Raw genomic sequence first — 20,105 nt, 5'->3', positions numbered from 1 at the left:
TTGACTCCACCCCTGGATTCAGGGCTGGGCACGTCTCCCAGAACTATCCAACCAGAGACTGCTCCCTTCTGGCACTGGTGCTCACTTTAGGGATGGGCATGGAACCCATACCAGGCCAATCAGAATCAGTAAGATTCCATTTCTGGACCTCTGTCTGAGCTGTCGGGTACAAGGAACTGTCTTACCACTGAGGTTGATTTGCTGATAATTTTTCAGCCTGACTGTGGCATCTGGGAAGGAAAAGCCTACCTGAGAATGGGGATGGAGAGGAGGGTTCAGTCAGTGGCATCCTGGTAAATTTTTTAAATTGGCCCTATGGGGAAGGGGAAGCCCCACTTTGGAACAATTTCCATGGTATAAATTCTCCTTTGATGACTAATGTCAATCTATCAAACCAACATCCTCAAATACACAGTTAGGAACAGATGTGCACAGTTAGCTCTGGTGAGCTGGTGCAAGTTGGCCCAGCACACTGCATTCAGCCCGTCAACATCATCTGAGTCCCTGAATTCCACTGGACCTGAAATCACAGGTCACTAGACTTTTCCATTAGATGTGCCAATACAATCCCTTTTGTTGAAGCCAATTTGAATTTTGTCACTTACAACCAACAGCACCTTAATTTAGACCAGTTCGCTCATCCTTTCCCACTATGTTACACTCGCAACTCCAAACCAGCCAATTCTCCCAGTAAAAACCATTTTCTTTACCACTTTCTGGTCTATCCTCAAGTCCTGGGGTCTCCTTCCATCTTCTCATTGTTTAAGCTCAGCCAAAATTAGAAAGGGCACCAAAAAGAGATGAATCACCTTTCCAAACAAATTGCTGCTTGGAAATGATTTCAGAACATTGAGTCTGATTTAGGGCCCCCTGGGTTTCCTTGGGACCACTATCTTCTGAAGATGTCCAGCTGGTGCCAATGATCCTGCTTTCGATCGTGAAGATTAACCTTCCTGAGCCTCTCTGCCATGCAATTAGGTGAAGCATAATCTCATCTAAACAATTTCAGTTGGATCTATTTGAATAATTTAATGTACACCTGCAACATTCAATCAATACCTGCCCCCCCTTACTTTTTAAAATAATTAACTTTGCTTCATTAAGTTACTCTAATTTCCAGCAAGTCTTAAAGTGACAAAAGTTCAATCGGTGAAGTCTCGGGGGACAAGATCAGTATCTACTCTTCTGTTCACCATCTCAACACTCCATGCATTATTTGTAATTGGTATTAGCAACTTTAAATTCTGATTAATTATAGGAGAGCCTGTTCTCAATGCAGAAACAAAGCCACAAGTCAGGGAGTAATAGACCCAATTATTCCTAGGTAGGGCTTTCCGTAATAGATTTTATTATCAAGATATCTCATCTCAGAGGCAGACGCAAAGAAACTCATTTCATTAGACGATACCACCTCTTGAAGCGAGACAAGCACATTTATCGTTTGGGATAAAGATAGCTTCGAAGAATTCTGTCCCAGAAACATGTCTGGGGCTAGTGGCGTGGGCTCCCACTCCTTCTTAGGACCAAGTTTCTTTTGTAGGGAGACTTTTGTGGGGAGACAGACAGGAACCCATGGTGCCTGGAAGGGGGTATTGATATAAATACCCACATTTCCCCCTGCTAGCTCCCTGAGAATGCAGGAGGCTATTACGGGTGGGAAGTGAACAGGGAGTTTATAAACGTGCTGGGCCACTTTGGATCAAACAGAGATAACGGGGTGGTAATTAGGAGAGCTATCTCCCCGTCAGGAGAGCCATAAAAGGTATTATTTACACCCTACTCATGGCCCCAAATGCCCTCCATATGGAATGCCTTTTTAAATACTTCAGTTCCCAGCCAAAATAATTCATCTTATGCTCTGAAGTTCACAGCCATTTGCAGGAGGAAAACACAGAGAGGTTTTTTCTTTTCTTTTCTTTTCTTTTTTTTTCTTTTCTTTTCTTTTCTTTTCTTTTTTCCTTTCTTTTCTTTTTTTTTAAAGGAAACCCTCAATTCTGGATTTGGTGAATGCCTCCAGGTGAAGTGGTAGGAGGGAGCTGTGTTTCCAACTACAGTTTGGAGATACGGGTCTTCGGGTGGCCAAGAAAACCCAATGAGAGAAAACAAGAATGAACATGAAACCTAAGGCCCTTACCAGCAGTGGCCAGATCCTCAGAAGCCAGGAGGAAGCTGCCAAGAGGGAAAGATGAAGGAGCTGGCAAGACCAGCAGAGATAGAACATGGAGTGAAGCCACTCAGAAAGAGTAGATGGGATCCTCTGACCCACAAGGCCAAAGAAGTCCTTCAGATAACAGAGTTCTGATGGTGAAATCATTTTGCTTAAAAAAAAAATCAGTTAATGATGAGATTTGATTTAAGAGCCTTCGGACCCCTAAGCCACCCTCTTTCTACTCTACACCACAGCCTCCTAACTGGAGCTTGGGGACCCTACCCCAAGGAAACTCCAAGCAACTGGTGTGCTGGAAGGGGCTCTTAACAGCTTGCATGAGCCAACTGCTGAATTTTCTAGGACTTTGCAGGCCAGTTGTTCGACATAATTGCCATTAAAACTTAAACGGTACAAATTTACAAGTCAATAAATCATATTAAAAATTAAAGTAACACATACTCAAAATGCATTGCTTCCTAATTATTTTAGCACCATTGTAAAATATTAGCACTTTTATCCATGCTTTTGAGGAGTTCAGTGTCTATCCCATGTGAAGGGTGGCTTCCCAATTCTGTGTTCAGGGACATCATGTGGTTAGCTTGAAATCAGCCCTGGTGGGAGATTCGAACACACTACATATCAGGACTCACCTGCTCTGGAGAGCTGGTTGGTTGGGGTTTTGTTTGTTTGTTTATATTTTTATTTATTTATTCATGAGGTACAGAGAGAGAGGGGCAGAGACATAGGCAGAGGGAGAAGCAGGCTCCTCTCAGGGATCCCGATTTGGAACTTGATCCCAGGACTCTGGGATCATGCCCTGACCCCAAAGCAGACACTCAGTCACTGAGCCACCCAGGTGCCCTGAGCTGGTTGGTTGTTAAACTCCTACTAGCATACTACTTACTGCCCTAAGCTTTCCTCCTGGCAATGCCTTCCCAAATCCAGATTCACTCCAACTTCTCCATCACATCAACGGGAGGTGAGGTCTCCTCCTTATAGGGAGTATGGAAACCCCACCAACCAGTTCAGAAAGGAGACAAGACCCTCATGGCTAGCCCATCAGCTGTTTCAGATCTCACCTTCTTTTCCCTTTTGCCCCCTACCCCAAAGGTGGAAAATATACCCCCACGTAACAACCACTAAATAATTCATGGGCCATATATAATTGATGCTGGATTTAACAGAAGTAGAGCCGTAAGTGGTTGTCTATTAACTATTTATGATTTTGCCTGGGCAGCTGACAAGCCAGGCTCAGTGAGGAGATCACACCCATGCTCCCATGTTTTATTTAAACATTATTAAAAGTACACAGTCTGCAGCAAGGCCTTCCATTCCACTCAGAATTAGGTTCTGCTGTGAAGTCACCTCTGGGGCAAGCCTAACATTGGGATTGGGATTTACTGGAATCACTCGTTTTTCCTTTGGGTATAGGGAGTTAAGCTACCTTCTTCCTCCTTCTGTCCTTGAATTCTCTCCTCCTGATGGGTATGCCTCTCCTCTAGTTTTTCTGGGATCTTGGGTACATCCCATCACCCCCAAGTGGGGAGTATCATGAGCATTGACTTCAGAGTTACTGCGAGGGTCATGTGAGAGCAGTGATCCTAATGGGGTGCTTTTGCTCCCCAGCGCACATTTGGCAATGTCTGGAGATAGTTTTGATTGTGATGTCTTGTGGTAGGAGGGTGGGGGTGCTACTAGAGTCTAGTGAGTAGAAGCCAAGGAGGCTGCGAAATATCCTACAGGGCACAGGCCAGCCCTGCACCAGACAATTATCCAACTCCAAAAGTCAATAAGGCCTAGATTACAGAATCAAAACCAATATTACTTTTTATGACTCAATTAAAAAAAATACTCGAATGAGTAAATATTATGTACCTAAAACTTATTGAGGAGGAAAATGGGTTTGAGTCAGACAGACCTGGGTTCAGATTCTGACTCTGCCACTTGCTGGGAATATGGCTTTGGAGAAGTAGCTTAATTAAGCTTTCTGGCTCCCAGTTCCTTTACTGGTAAAATAGGGATAATTTGCTCAGAAGGAGAGGTTTGAATGGGAGAATCCATGTAACTGCTTAGCCCAGGGCCCAGGATGCAGTAAGTGATAAACAAGCACTAACTCCCCACAATATCACTACCATCAACCATCCTGGCCATGGGATGGGATGGGGAAGTAGAGCTGGTAGGTTTATGATAAAGTTTAAGCAGAAGGAGAATCAGAGTCAGAGGAAGAGGAAAAGACGAAAGGAGAAAGAATACAGTGTGATATCTATTAAGTCCCTACTGTGTGCTATCACTGGGCACTTTTATGTAAATCATCTCATTAAAAAAATATTTATTTATTTATTTATTTATTTATTTATTTATTTATTTATTTATTTTAGAAGTGGGAAAGGGTAGAAGCAGAAGGAGAGAGAAACTCAGGTAGACTCGGTGCCAAGTGTGGAGCCCAACACAGAGCTTGCCCTCTTGACTCATGAGATCACAACCTGAGCCAAAACCAAGAGTCAGACTCTTAACCAACTGTACCACCCAGGCACCCCTAAATCACTTCATTTGATCTTCACTGCCACCCAATAAGATCAGCTGCATTATATTCACCACCCCATTCCCAGTTTATAGATGGTGAAGTGAGGTCCTGCCATGTTAATTTAGCTGCCCAAGCTCTCTGGCTTCAAGTCCAGGGCTCTTTCTACCATCCAATAAGTGAGATAAAGAGTGTCTCCCCAAAATTAATATCCACTGGGAACCTCAGAATGTGACATTTTTGCAAACTGGGTCTTTGCAGATGTAATTAGTCAAATAATGTCATATGGGATGAGAGTGGATCCTAAATACAATGCCTAGTGTTCTTATGAGAAGAGGAGAGAACACAGAGGCAGAGAAGAAAAAGAAGGCCATGTGGATGCGGAGCCAGAGGTTAAAGTTATGTTGCCACAGCCAAAGAACACCCAGAGCCACCAGAAATTGTATGAGGAAGAAAGGATTCTCCCCTAGGGCCTTCAGAGGGACCGTGGCCCTGCCAACAACTTGATTTCAGACTTCAGCCTCCAGAACTATGAAATAATAAATTTACGTTGTTTTAAGACAACCAGTTTTTTGGCAATTCATTACAGCAGTGCTAAGGAGCTAGGCATCCTTCCCCCACCCACACGCATGAGTCAAAGCAATTCTTTGGGGGAATGAGAGAGAAGGATAGAGAGAGAGAAAGAGGGAGGTAACATGCATGCACCTATGCAGGTGGTGGACAGGTGGGAGCTGAGGAAGAACGAGGCCAGCAGAGGAGAACAGGTGTGGGGTGGGAGGAAGGGACTCAGCAGCTGGCGTTCAGTGGAGGGAGCCGCAATGAGAAAGAAGGAAAGGATAGAAAGGAAGGTGAAGAGTCAGTGTTTATGGCCCTATCTGTGGTGTGTCTCTACCCTTCTGGAAACTTGACATTGCCTAACACACATCAGGCATTTGCTGATTGCAGGTGTAAAGAGGCCACACTGAACAGGATTGGACAACTCCCCCAAAGCTGCCAGCCGATCCTGCTTTATCATTCAAGACACGCATCTTCCACGTGCTCTTCTCTGCATCTCCTGATTATACCAAACTACTTCCCCCTGTGCCTACAAATCCCATCTTGTACCAGAATCATTTAGGGCTGCCTCCATCTCTTCCTCTCAATCTTGAAATCTCCAGAGGTATAGTTCCTGGGCCATTCATGTCTGCATGATTTGGTAAACACAGAGGGAAGTAGGAAGACAGAGGAGATGCTTCACCTAGTAAGGGGTGGGGGTAACAGTAAGGACTTCCTGGAGGTGGGACCTGACTTGAGTTTGAAGGTTAAGTAAGCAGGCAGAGGGATGCATGGGAACAAATATGGTGAGTCAAGAAACAACATGATGTTGGGTCTTTTCACACTTGCAAAGTGATAAAAGGGAGACAACCAAAGGCAGAAAATCTAGAGGCTAGATCGCAGAGGCTCTGAGAAGGAGCCTGGGTTTGGTTCTGAAGGCCGTGGAGAGCCATGGAAGTTTTCTTAGCAAGAAGATTGCCCAGGTAAGAACTGTTCTTTCCAGGAAGATCTTCTGCAAGGATGAATGCGAGTGGAGGGAGAATGGGGAGACAGGTTGAAAGGTAATTATAGAGCCCCAGACCAGAGGGTATGGAGCCTAATTAAAGACAAAGGAAGCAGGGATAGGAGGATGGAAGGGGATGAATTTTTTTTTTTTTGGTTTTTTAAAAGATTTTATTTATTTATTCATGAGAGACATACAGAGAGAGGCAGAAACATAGGCAGAGAGAGAAGCAGGCTCCCCCGATGTGGGACTTGATCCTGGAACTCCGGGATCACACCCTGAGCCGAAGGCATACGCTCAACTGCTGAGCCACCCAGGTGCCCACTGGGGATGGATTTTTAAAACAGCAGGCCTGGCCATTGATCTATGTGAGCCAGAGAGAGACAGGCCACTGGGATTTCTAGTGTGGGTCACTGGGTGGTGCGCTAAGAGTAAACAGAAGTCCAATCTATGTTTTTCAAGGCCTGGGAACTTTTGAAAGACACCTGGCAGGGATCCCTGGGTGGCTCAGCAGTTTAGAGCCTGCCTTCTGCCTAGGGTGTGATCCTGGAGTCCTGGGATCGAGTCCCACATCGGGCTCCCTGTGTGGAGCTTGCTTCTCCCTCTGCCTGTGTCTCTGCCTCTCTTTCTTTCTCTCTCTCTCTCTCTCTCTCTCTGTGTGTGTGTCTCATGAATAAATAAATAAAATCTTTAAAAAAGAGAAAAAGACACCTGGCCCAGGAGAAAGTAAAGGGTAGGGAGTCGGGCCAAGGTACTGGAGGATAAACCCAATAGGTGCAGCCTCCAGAACAGGTGCATCTGGTGGAAAGCAAGCAGAGGATAGGCCTTCCTGTCACCATCAGCCCTTCTAGCTGCCCTTGACCTTCCTCGGTTACCCTGTTGTGGGGCTGAGGTGGTTTCCCCTGGGCTCTGTAACTATTGAAAAACAACAGGACATAAATCCACAGATGAGCCATCTCATGGCTCCCATGACAAAGGGACTTGAATGATTTAGGGCCAGAATATTCTTTTTCTCCATAATGTCTCCTGGAGTCGCCAGGAATAGTACATTTACTAAAATTAATGGCAAAACCTCATTTTTCTTTTTTCCGGGAAGAGAAGTTCCATCGGCAGGGTAATTGATCCTGATCTGGACGTGCCGGTGGGCCAGCTAGGGATGTAAATCATTCACACGAAACAACTCGCAGCCTTTAAACCAACACCAACAGTGACAAATGGCACAGTCTGGGACAGGCGGAAGGGAACACGAAAGGGAGATCCATCAACATCCTTCCCACTTCTCACCAGGGCCTGGCAGGTGGGATCTTTCTGGGGGTCTCCCATGGCAGAACCATTTTTCAGCAGGATCAGGCTGACAGGGCAGGGTGGGGTCCTAGTGACACATGGGGACACCCATCCCACTTCCACCACTCCCAACTCTGCAGCCCTGGGCCAAGCCCTTCATGTGTCTGCACCTCCACATTCTCCACCTGCTGCGCTTGGTATCAATGTGAAGGAAAACCATGTCTGCAAAGGGCCTAAGCATTGAATGAATGAATGAATGAATGAATGCTTGGGCTGGAGCATTAAAAAATTCATTCTATCCCTACCAGGAAGATTTGAATCTAAAACATGGAAAGTGCAAAGAGCAATGCTTTACTCAAAGAAATGGCTGTTGGCCAACAGTGGCCATGGTGTCAACTGGCTTTCTAAGAATCCTCCAAACCCTGGTGTACAGACACCTTGCTTTGCCTATAAACACTCTGAGCACCCCTCACAGAGAAATGCATATAATACATGAATAGTGGTCTTTGTGATACCTTTTCATTCGGTGTGAGCTCCTCGAGGGCAAAGGTATGTATGTCTTGTTCCCTGCTGGATCCCTCAATATGGAGCACCGGGCATGGCCCATGGGAAAAGCTGAAGATACACAGTGAATAGGGAAAGAGCCAGAATGCTGACTACCTTGCAGAACACATGGCACCAGGGGCACCTAGGTGACTCAGTTGGCTAAGCATCTGCCTTGGGCTCAGGTCATGATCCCAGGGTCTTGCAATTGAGCCCCACATCTGGCTCCCTACACAGCAGGGAGTCTACTTCTCCCTCTCCTCCCTAGCTTAAGCTCTGTCACTATCTGTCTTTCTCTCAAACAGATAGATAAAATTAAGGAAAAAAAGAACACATGAACAGAGTGGCTGCTCCCTAGCCAGGGGTTGGAGGAAGGCAGACTGGTGGCTTAAACATGAACCCAGAGAGGTGAGATCACACTTGGGAAGCCTGGGGAAGTACCAGTATGCCACAATGATGGGAAGTTGGGACAGGAAGGGGGGGGCCTTGGGAACAGGGTGCTCCCACTGAGCTGTGCTTTGTCCATACTGTGAGCTTCTACAAAGCAGGGGCTCTATGATTCCTTGCACTCCCTACTAATGCCCACCCCTACACTATGCCCATAGTTGGTGCTGAATAGACAAATGTTGAATAAATTGGTGAATAAATGATACGAGAGAAAAGGACATCCTCTCTTCTCCCAGTGGATATATCCCAGGCTCTTAGGCAAGGAATGGATTTGAGGGCAAATGGGTTGGTGAGTGTGGGATACCTACTATTAAGCAGGGTCTGCCAGCCTGACAGTAGCCCTCTGAGCCTTGCTGATCCACAGAGTCACTGAAGAAACAGGCAATTTAGGGTCACTGCAGAACATCAGCGAGGCAGGAGCATGACCTCCTTTCTCACGGTAGATTGAAAGGCGGCTCCCTTAAACCAAAAATCCTCCTAGGACCTGTCAATGTGACCTTATCTTTTTTTTTTTTAAGTGTCTTTATGGATATAATTAAAGTAAGGATCTCAAGATAAAATCCACCCGGATTCAGGGGGATCCCTAAATTCAATTATAGGCATCTTTTTAAGAAAAGGGCAGAGGGATATTCAAGACACACATACACAGAGACAACCACCACATGAAGACCAAGGCAGATATTGGAGAGATATGGCCGCAATCCAAGGAATCTTCAGTGGGAGTGTGTTACGGCCCACACCTTGATTTCAGACCTTTGACCTTTAAAACTGTGAGAGAATAAATTTCTGTTATTTTAAGCCACCCAATTTTTGCTACTTTGTTAAGGCAGCCCTAGGAAACCAGAGATACACCAAAATGAAGGGAAGAATTCAGTCTTGGTAAACTTATGCAGCATCTTGCAATCAGAAAGCAGAGAACGACACAGGTCTCATGTCAGCATACACACAAGCTTTGTGTTTTACAGCTTTTTGTTTTCATTTTGAATCCTGTATGATGGTTGCTCTATCATCTTTTCAGTATTTCAGGGCCTTTAACGATCTTAACCTGTCCCTGGAAATGGAAATAGAGAAAGGAAAGGGAGACAGAGAGGGAGCAGAGGAGAGACAGGGAGAAAAGGAGAACAAAGAAAAGAGGAAGAAAGCCACTGTTTGATCTGACCGGTGTGCCTGGGTGTCTGGCCAGTTAAAGAAGACATCAGAGGAGACGGGCTGGGATGTTCTCTTGCTCCCAGCCAGAGCTGGCGGGAGGGGAACTCAGCTGCATGAGAAACAGGGCTGGTGAATGAGGAAGTCATCCTGTCAACTGGAGGAAAGAGCCTTTCTCTCTCCCTGGCTATGGGAGGTGGAGGAACTGCCAGTCATGGAGCTTGGACTTTGTCTGGGAACCTGGGTCTCTGTGCAGAGCCTCACCTCCCCCCCCACCCCGCCCCACACGACAGCCACATTGATGGCTTGTCAAGGGCAAAGCTGATGAGAATGGCCCTGGCTGTGGCAGGCAGTGGCCCGAGAAATATACTTGCTGCAGGCAGACAAGTTGGTGAGACCTGTCACAAAACCAGAATGGACAGGGCGGGTAGGAGATAAAGACTGTGATTTAGGGATCCCTGGGTGGCGCAGCAGTTTGGCGCCTGCCTTTGGCACGGGGCGCGATCCTGGAGACCCGGGATCGAATCCCACGTCGGGCTTCCGGTGCATGGAGCCTGCTTCTCCCTCTGCCTGTGTCTCTGCCTCTCTCTCTCTCTCTCTCTCTCTGTGACTATCATAAATAAATAAAAATTAAAAAAAATTTTTTTAAAAAAAGACTGTGATTTAGAGACCTTCTGGGCAAGCTTTGGCAGGTGGTGGGTTGTCTCAGTGAAGGCTCTATAGTGGTGGGCAAAGGCAGTGCCAGATGTCTCCCAGGTCACAGAACCAGAAACCTGGAGTCTTAGGGATATTGGATCTCATGGGGAAAAGGAGGAACCAGCTCTCTCAGATGGCCTGTGATCCCTGCAGGAAACTCTCCTCAGAAAAATACCACGCATGATGGGAGAGACCTTCCCACTGGACATGAAACAAAATTTTTATCTGTGTTCCCCTTTTTCTTCCCTATGAAACTTAGTAAAATGCCAAACTCGACATTTTATTCATTCTTACTTTTTTATTATTTTATCTTTTTGTTCCCCATCCTGTTGGGAAACAGATTTTTAAGTGTTGCTTGGACCACACCAGGGAGCTAAGCATGGCTTAGTGAATAAAAGCACAGACTACAGAGTTGGACAGCCGGGGTTCAAATTCTTACTAGTGTGTGTAGCCTTGGGCAAGTGAGTATACCACTCCAAGCCTCAATTTGGCGTGTTGATGGCCCTTGCCTCAGTTCTCCCACCTGTAAAATGGGAATAACATTCTGACTTTGCAGGGTTGTTATGGGGATTCTATGACATGGATGTTAAGGCTCAGTGTAAGGTGGACATTTAATCAACGTTGGTTCCTTCCTCTCCCCACGAGGGTGCCCTGCCTTTGGAATGTGTGAGGCAGGAAAAGTCTAGAATCTGAAATGCGCACAGGCTGGGTGGCCATCCAGCAGCAGGGAATGCGATTGGTCCACCTTGGACCCGACCCCAGAGCTTGCAGCCAATGGCAGCGTCATTTCTCTGCCCATCCCCTTCTGGTTTCTCCCTGCTTCCCAAAGGCCCTGGAGACCAGCCTGGAGGAGGCTCCCGCAGGGAAACCCTCCATCACTTGACAGCCAGCGTGGGGACAGCACTCACCAGCTCCATGCACCTGCGGCTGGCTTCCGCCTCCCGCTGCACCAGCTCCTCCATGTCCGCCTTCAGCTCCTCCAGGCGCCGCTGGTAATATTGGCTGCTCTCCCGCTGCTGGGACTCGGACTTGGCCGCCTGCGTGAGCTCCTCACCCATCTTGATCAGGCTGTCCCGAAGCCGGATCACCAGGACCTGGAGTCGGGGCGGAGAGCACACATCCCCCTCGTCGGTAGAGGCCAGAGGCGGGAGACAGGGGCCTCCAGGAAGAGAAATCCTGTGCTGAGTCTCTGGGCGTGTAAATAAGGTCATCAAGACGATAATCCTGATTTCTGATACAGAAACGAAGAATTTATTTTAAAAGCCTGAGAAAATGATAATTGCTATACCGCGGGGCAGCCTGGCAGGCGGACAAGCACCCTGGCTTTGAATAGGTGCTAGGTTCAATCTCCACCACTACCTCTTCCTGGTTGTGTGAACCTTGGGCAGGTTATATAACCTCTCTGAGAGACAGGGATGACTGACAGTATTTATGTCCCAGGGAGACTGTCAGAATCGAAAATGTTATGTTATGCAGAACGCTTAGCTCAGTGCCTGGCACACAGAACATTCTAGATAAGGGTTGGGAATTATTAATATTTAGAGCAGCCCTCATCATTTTAGGAAGCTGTGTGGCAGGGAGCACACGAGGCTGGGGAGTCAAAACCCCTTCTCCAGCATGGGTTCGGGTTTCTTGATTTGTAAAATGAGGTGTTTGATCAGATAAACTTACACGAGCTTCCACTCTAATGCTTTATGGCAATTTTCCTTTTTCTGGGGGGGAGAAACCAAGAGGACACAATGAGACAGTAAAGAGAAAGGAGCTGTGGGCATCACCATCGCTATAGAAAACAAACCCAAGTGCTATTCTGCAGAATTCATTAGTTGGCCAACAAGCCTGGAGCCAATCGATTCTGATGGGCAAATACTCGAGTGTTGACCTAAAACTGAGCCTACATGAATATTTCAGGCCCTCGCTCTGGTGACTCTGAGCCCCTCTCTCCAGATCAGAGACTGAATAACAGTCTAAAAGAAAAGTTTTACTATTCAATTGCCCTTTGCTTTTCAAATAGCATTTAGCAACAATTTCAAAGGGCAGCGGGGGGAAAGGGGCGGTATTAAAAGGAAGAAGAGCAGTTCTCAAATGGTGTCCCCCAAGGAACCTCTTCCTTTCAAGGGCCTGGGATTCTACTAAATTCAAATCATGGTGGCAGAGGGAGAATGTGAACTTGGACATAGACTCTGCCCCTGAAAATTTTTTTCTTATCATTTTATTTCTTCCTTCCTATCCCTTGATCATGCTAGAATCAAATTTTTAAAAAATCTGATAGAGCCCAATATTACATATACTTAAAATGTAGTAGATCAAAGTTCCATGGTGATCTGCAGAAACCATTATGGCTTGAGGGATCCCTTGAGGTATTCCGGGAAACACTGAGGGTCAATGCAGGGAAGACTCTTTCTCTGTTCTTCATATATAGCAGCCTTCTTAGAGACAAAAGGTCTAATGGGGGCATCAGGAGAATATTTCCAAGTGAGGAATGCAGGCTCCCATTTCTAGATGCACTGTCATCCTGTGGCTCAGCCAGCTGATTACAGAGAAATTATAATCTGGGACCAGAAGGTCCAGCATCAATCTACCCCTGTCACTGACACTACTTGGTTTTATCTTGAATAGGTTACTTGACCTCTCTGGGGACCTCTTGGAGTTCATTCAGTGAGGCCTATCCTACCTGCCCCAAGGTGGTTGCGACCAACATCCCAAGGTGTGGCTACTGAGAAACAGCTTTGACAGAGGCGACGTCCTCTGGTGGTGGCTCGTGTCACTGGCCTGCAGAGCTAAATATGAATGTCATTCACCCTGCCCCAGCCCATCCATGTCTTACCTGCCCTGTTCAAGGTCCAGCATCAATGCCACCTCCTCCTGGAGGCCTCCCTGATTCCCCAGCTTGCAAAAGACCTCCATCCCCCAAGCCTCACAGCTCTCTCACCATCTTATTTTATATTTCACCCACATCTCCAGACAAAAATCTGTTTCCGGAAAGCAGAATCTGCTTTGTACATCTGCCTTTCATCTGCCTAACACGGAACCTGGTACACCCTAAGTGGAAAATAAATTTCTGCTCAAAGCGAGTTTTGTGTGCCTAAGTGCATGAGGGGGTGGATGGAGATGGGGAAAATGGATCAACAGATAAAGATGAGGACAGACAGAGGGGTCAAGGAAGATCTGAAGAAAGGGAAAGACCAGAGAAAGAGAAGACAGACTGGAGAAAGGGGGAAAGAAAAGACAGAAGGGGACTAATGGATGGAGTGATGGCACATGGACATGGATGGAGGGAGATGGAGGTGTGTGGGCTGGTTGGATAGGTACTTGTGGGACTGTGAGGTTGAGGGAAGGCAGAAAGGAGGGAGCAGGGGAAGGAACACGAATTGTAGATGCAGGAGGATTATGGATCCAAGGAAAGGCATGAGGGATGGCCGGAGGACGGACAGAGCGAACAGACTTGGCTCTAGGCCTAAGTAATATTTACATGGCCACTGATACCTCAAATCTCTTAATCTGCACTTTCTGGAACTCCGTCTTGTTCTCCAGGTCACAGATGACTGCCTCCTGCCTGCTGACAATGGCTCGATCCACGGTGGACTGCTCCAGGTACTCGATCCGCATCTGAGCCACCTGCAGCTGGAGGTGAACCCGAGAGGTCCGTTGGCCACCCGCTGGCCCCAAGTCCACCCAGCATCAAGACATAGGTGGGACTTGGCCCCAGGCCCATTCACACTGCCTCCTTCTTCGTTCATGTTCAAGGCACAAACACAGACAGTTGGTACCCTCACACCAGACCCTGCCCTCATGTCCCAGAGGCTGGAGGTGATGTTTCTGTGTCTTCAGCCTCTGATATAAGACTTTCCATCAGGTGCTTGCTCACCCTCCTTTCCCTGCTGTGCTAAGAGAGCAAAGCCAGTGTGTGAGCAGCAAGCTTGGGCATTCCAGGTCGGCACCGAGAGTGGGCTTGGGAGCCAAGCACGTATATCAGAGTCCAAAGTCAGGCTCTGCCATTTTCCAGCAGGAGGCACCTGGGCAGGCCAGTTCCCCTCCTCGAGCTCATTCTTTCATTTCTGTGTGTGTGGGAGGATTGAAGGCAATTAGTACCTGGTATATCATAAGTACCCAGCAGAGGCCTTGTGCTATTATTGTGGTGTTACTGTTGGTGTTACTCATGCCCATGGACATTTGCTCCCGGCCCCGTCACTTCGACAGAACCTCTTAGCAGGCACATGCAATAGTTCTAGAAAAGCTTTGAGAACTGCATGGATAAGAGCAGCCCACTAGCTAATGAGTGAAATTCAGGAGTATTTGAAAGAATCATAGCCTCAAAGAAAGATTTCACAAAGGATGAGGATCCTGTCTCATCCAGACCAACACTTTCTCCTTGGAAACATTTCTCAGAGAAAGAAAAATCTTGTATTGGATGGCTGATGAGTTTCACTACACAAGACACATCTGGAGGCTGAATTGACATGAGCAAAAGTCAGTGTGTGTGTGTGTGTGTGTGCATGAGAGAGAGAGAAAGAGAGAGAGAGACGGCTGGGATTGTTCTCAGTTCATTTGCACAACTCAAGTTGAGTGAGTGGACGGATGGATGGATGAATGAGTGACAGTTTCCAGGATCCAAACAGGGAGGTTCTCCCCCCCAAGTGAATACTTTCCTTCCTCCCCACCACCAAAGCAGCTCTGAGCTCTGAGCACGTACATGTTCCTGAAGTTTGTGCTTCTCTTTCTTGGCTTCTTCCAGCTGTAGCTGCAGTTCTTGGATCTGCCCAATGTCAGTAGCAGACTAGTGAGACAATAAATAAATAAATAAATAAATAAATAAATAAATAAATAAATAAATATCACCTTGAGACTTTGCTGGGAAACTACTGCTGGAAAGCCCTTCCACCCCATCCCCACATGTCTAAGACTCTCAGAGCCTCCATGACAATAGTTCATTCCTAAAAAATTACTCCTCGCCTCCTCCCCACAACGTTCCTCACAGTGCCTGCTGAGTCACTCCAGTTATATAAGCCCATGGCTTTGGTCAACCACCCAGCACACAGTCTATCACACACTCTTGAGAGCCCAGAAAGAAATGAGCTTGTCATGGCCCCAGGGCCAGATTCTGAGGAGAGAGGACTCCCAAATGTCAGGTGACTGGGATACTGGCCTTGGCCTCTCTGCACCTTAGTATCCCCATCTGTAAAATGGGCTGATAGGCTCTTCTTAGCTCCTCTACCTAAGGTTTGGTCAGAGATTAAATGAGGCAATGGAGACTATAAAGGTCCTCAAAAAGAAGTAGAACCAAACTGTTAAGCGTGATGATCTCCTAGGAGAGGGATTCCAGGGGGCAGGAGGGCCCATCACTTTCTATTTTCCACATGTCTTTACTGTTTAAATTGCTTATAACATACATATGAACATACTGCTTTGAGTAATGGATCAAACAAACAAGTTTCTCTTTGACCCAAAATAATTGTGAGTCACAAGGGCAGAAGATGGCATAGGCTATTTCTGTGATGGCTGTTCTGACGTTGAAGATATAATTGGCTATTTTTGTTATCATTATTCCTCATTTAGTAGAAATCCCCAAAGATTCCATCTGGGGAGGATGCATTTGAAGTCTGGCAGGCACTGTACCATGGATCCCCTCTGGGGCACAACATGGGGAAGACACTCATTACTCCTGGAGGGAGCTGCTCTCTCTTCTTATGCAGATCAGAAACCTACCAGGGATCCCCATCGCTCATCTGTTGGCTCTATCTCAAAGCCTCTGCTGCACCCCAGCCTGCCACCGTGCCTCCCGATGTGTCCTGGGTCCCCGTCTACCCATGTCCACTCCATGTTCCCGGTACAAGCCGACCACAGTTTTCATTCATCCACCAGCTGTCTACCAGGTGCCCTACTCCATGGCAGCCACCTATCTAGGCTCTGGAATACAGAGCTGGACAAGACAGGAGAATCTGGGGGTGGCATCCTGGCTGACCCTTTCTCTCCTGCTCTTGCCCCTGAAAAATTTGACAATGATTCTCATCACACATAAAATAAAATCCAAACTCATCTCAGCCTATGAGCCCCTGTTCTGGCCCTGCTCTGCTGGCCTCATTGAACTCATCTCTTGCCACACTCTTCTTGCTGGCCTCCTTCCAGCCTCTCAAATGCACCATCTTTGGCCCTTTGCACACACTGTTCCTTCTGCCTAGAACATTTTCCACACAACCCTTACTATTCCACCCAACCTAATTAACTCCTGTTCCTCATCCTGATCTCCATCCAAGAGCCACCTCCTTAGGGAGGCCCTCCCTGACCTCCAGCCTCAGTCAAGATCCACAGAAACATGTTCATTTCCTTTCTGGACTCTAAGCTCACTTTGCAAGCACCTCCTGTGTTCTGGGTGATTATGTGAGAAGGCCTGTCCAGCCCATGAAATTACAGGCAAACACAGGGATGGATGTGCTTCTCTCAATATGGTATCCTTGGCATTTCACACAGTACCTCACACATGGTGGGGGCACAGTAAATATTAAGTAAATGAATAGATATATAAACAGATGTATGGAGAGGTAGATGGATAGAGGAATTGGTGGATGAATGGTCGGATGGATGGATGGATGGATGGATGGATGGATGGATGGATGGGTAGGTGAGTGGCTGAATGGGTAGGTGGGTGGATGGGTAGAGGGATAGGTGGAAGGACGGGTGGGTGGACAAAAATGGGGATAGGTGAGTGGGGAGGACAGATGAGCAGATGAATGGTGGATAAATGAATATTTTGATGGGTAAGTAGAAGGGTGTGGGGGTGGGTGGGTGGATGTGTGGACAGATGTAAAAATAAATCAAATTTTTCTCGGTGGAGATGTCTTCCAGGCATGCACACTCATCTGAAGGTGACGCCCTCCTCCATTAGGACCACATGAAATGTCACAGTTCCTATTTATCATTGTGGCATTTAATTCCTCCAAGGTCCTAAGACCAGAGAGGGGCCCAATCACATCCCTTTTTCAACATCCCCCACCTGCCTGGCCCAAGGCCACCAAGCCGTCTTCCACTTCCCACTGTTACCTGAGCAATGAGGTCCTTGTGCTTCTGCATGAGGTCATTCAGGTCATCCTGGTCCTCATCGATGCGCTTCAGCAGGTCTGCTCTTTCAAACTGCAGCCGGTACAGCTGCTCATCCACCTGGCGGGAGGCAGGACAATGTGGGGGTAAGACAGAAGGGTGGATAGGAGCAGGACAGCAGAGTCCTCATGAAGAGCAAAGGGAGGGGGGTTCCCCTGTGAGTGTGTTGGATAAGTGACCACATACCTGAAAGGATGGTCATGATGTGTGTGTGTGTGTGTGTGTGTGTGTGTGTGTCGGGGCACCCATGTGGCTATGTGAATGCAGCGTGTGTGTATGTGAATGGATATATGTCTGTATAAGCCCCTGTGGCCTTACATTTTATGTTCATTTTATTTTTTTAAGATTTTATTTATTCATGAGAGACACAGAGAGAGAGGCAGAGACATAGACAGAGGGAGAAACAGGCTCCCTGTGGGGAACCCGATGCAGGACTCAATCCCGGGGTCCTGGGACCACCACCTGAACCAAATGCATATACTCAACCACTGAGCCACCCAAATGCCTCTTTATGTTCATTTTAAATGTCCCTAGGACACACATATGAGTACAAATCCCTGGAATCTCCCTAAGAACTGGGACTTTGCTCTGCTCGGGGATATACCCCCAGTACTAGGCCTGCATACAGCAGGTGCTCAGTAAACAGGTATTGGGTGGGTAGACAAAATTGGATGCATGTTTTACCTATGAGGGCATTTGTGTGTCTGGTGATTTTGTAGGTAAGTGTGCACATTCGTGTGTGTGTGTGTAAATGTTTGTGGGCAAGTTCTCTTTAATCTGGTGCCCATAAAATCTGGAATAAAAGGTCCAAGAGGGATCTTGAGACAAACTTTTGTCTATATATCTGTGGCTATACCTAAACTTTAGGATTTTGCATGCCGAGTAAAAATTGAAGTCAACCTTGTATACAGACAGATGACTTAGAAACGCACACCCAATATTCACCAGTTGTATTAGATTCATGCTATATGTTCATTTCCCCCCATTCGGTGGCAAGCACATAGTAGGTTCATAATAGATGGTTGGGTTCCTTATAGGAGTGAGCCTAAGTGGGCCCACGAGGTACACCTTTGTCTCCACTCTTAAGATTGGACATACACTAACCCAGTTATAATGACCAAGTCCCCTGTAATGGTGGTGAGCACACAGTAGGACCACAGCAGGTGCCTGGGGACCCCTTACAGTTGTGAGCATACTGTGGACACACTGTAGACATTTTCGTTCCCACTTAGGGTACTGAGCAAACATTAGGCTCATACTGAATGCATCCCTACAGTGCTGAGCACACATTAGTTCTACAACAGGTTCCCTTGTCTACCTTTGCAGAGATAAGCACACAGCTGACCCTTATAGATGCCCTTATACCTTTATAATGCTCAGCTCACAGTAGAATGTTTTTACTCTCAGAGGGTTGACCCAGTAAGAACCCAATGAGTGCCTCTTGTCCCTCTTATAGTGCTGAGCACTTGGTGTGCCCATGCTAGCCCCCAGAGCCCTGCGCTGGCCTGGGTTCCCACAGATTCCAAGACAGGACAGGTACCAGGCTCTTATTCCGGGTCATGTTCTCCAGCTCGCTATGCATACTCTCCAGGTCTGCTGCCAGTGCCTTCTGGGTCTTCAGAGCATCCTCACACTTGGCTTCACTCTGCTCCAGCTGCACCAGGCAGGAGGATGGGAGGAGGAGAGAAGAGGAGAGGAGGGGAGGGGAGGGGAGAGAAGGGGAAGGGAACGGAAAGGAAGGGAAGGGAAGGGAAGGGAAGGGAAGGGGAGAAGGGAAGGGAATGGGAGAAGGGAAGGGAATGGGAGAAGAGAAGGGAAGAGGAGAAGGGAAGGGAAGGGAAGGAAAGGGAAGGGAAGGGAAGGGAATGGGAGAAGGGAAGGGAATGGGAGAAGGGAAGGGAAGAGGAGAAGGGAAGGGAAGGGAAGGGAAGGGAAGGGAAGGGAAGGGAAGGGGAGAAGGGAAGAGAAGGGAAGGGAAGAGGAGAAGGGAAGGGAAGGGAAGGGAAGAGGAGAAGGGAAGGGAAGGGAAGGGAGGGGAGGGGAGGGAGGGGAGGGGAGAGGAGAGGAAGGGAGGGAGGGAGGGGAGGGGAGGGGAAGGGAAGAAGAGAAGAGCAGAGCCTCGTGATGTTGCCTCCTTGATGTGCTTCCCCTCTGGCCCAGCCCTTCTCTGGCGGCAGAATAATTTACAGACTATCCTCATGCCTTCAAAACCATCCATCAGCCCACAAGAGGGGAAGGGAATGTGTTTCCATCTGAGGTGGCCAGGGTCTGAGCTACTCAAAATTTAACAGGCACTGTCCCATGAAATACGGCTAGTCCGTGTCAGTGCCAGGAGCTCGTCCCCAGCTATGTTCAGCAGATATTTGCTGACACCCACTCAGAGCATGCAGGGAACCATCAACCTGGCCCCTGCCCCATGATGCTGGGGGGTGGGGTGGGGTGGGGGTGGAGGATTTGGGCAGGCAGGCAGAGACAGCCTCCCTGAGGAGCACAGGAAGGAAGGCGTGGAGATACTGGGAATACAGGATGAGGTCAGGGAAGGCTTCCTGGAGGAGGTGCTCAAAAGTCAGTGGGAACTTGCCAAGTAAACATTTCTTTATTTGTTATTTGTTTTTTTTTAAAAAAATATTATATTTATTTATTTGAGAAATAGCAGAGGACAGCATGAGCTGGGGGAGGGGCAGGGGAAG

The 20,105-nt window shown here is 47.5% G+C and overlaps 1 protein-coding gene across 4 annotated transcripts in view; it reads right to left on the bottom strand.

Moving 5' to 3' along the window:
• Positions 1 to 20,105, bottom strand: part of MYO18B (myosin XVIIIB) — a 255,491-nt gene that overhangs the window by 59,536 nt on the left and 175,850 nt on the right. For 2 of the 4 annotated variants that reach the window (XM_077876109.1, XM_077876110.1), the window contains exons 35-39: positions 18,956 to 19,069; positions 17,359 to 17,475; positions 15,014 to 15,097; positions 13,807 to 13,944; positions 11,232 to 11,417 (exon numbers count right to left, since the gene is read on the bottom strand). In XM_077876109.1, coding sequence (XP_077732235.1) covers positions 11,232 to 11,417; positions 13,807 to 13,944; positions 15,014 to 15,097; positions 17,359 to 17,475; positions 18,956 to 19,069 — 639 coding nt within the window. Of the gene's footprint in view, positions 1 to 10,663; positions 10,847 to 11,231; positions 11,418 to 13,806; positions 13,945 to 15,013; positions 15,098 to 17,358; positions 17,476 to 18,955; positions 19,070 to 20,105 lie in introns of those variants that run through there. The other 2 variants (XM_077876113.1, XM_077876111.1) reach the window with 2 other exon arrangements.

Source organism: Canis aureus, chromosome 27 (assembly GCF_053574225.1).
Source record: "Canis aureus isolate CA01 chromosome 27, VMU_Caureus_v.1.0, whole genome shotgun sequence".
Classification (NCBI taxonomy): domain Eukaryota; kingdom Metazoa; phylum Chordata; class Mammalia; order Carnivora; family Canidae; genus Canis; species Canis aureus.
Note: the sequence above shows the minus strand (reverse complement) of the source record. Positions and strands in the feature narration are given on the sequence as shown.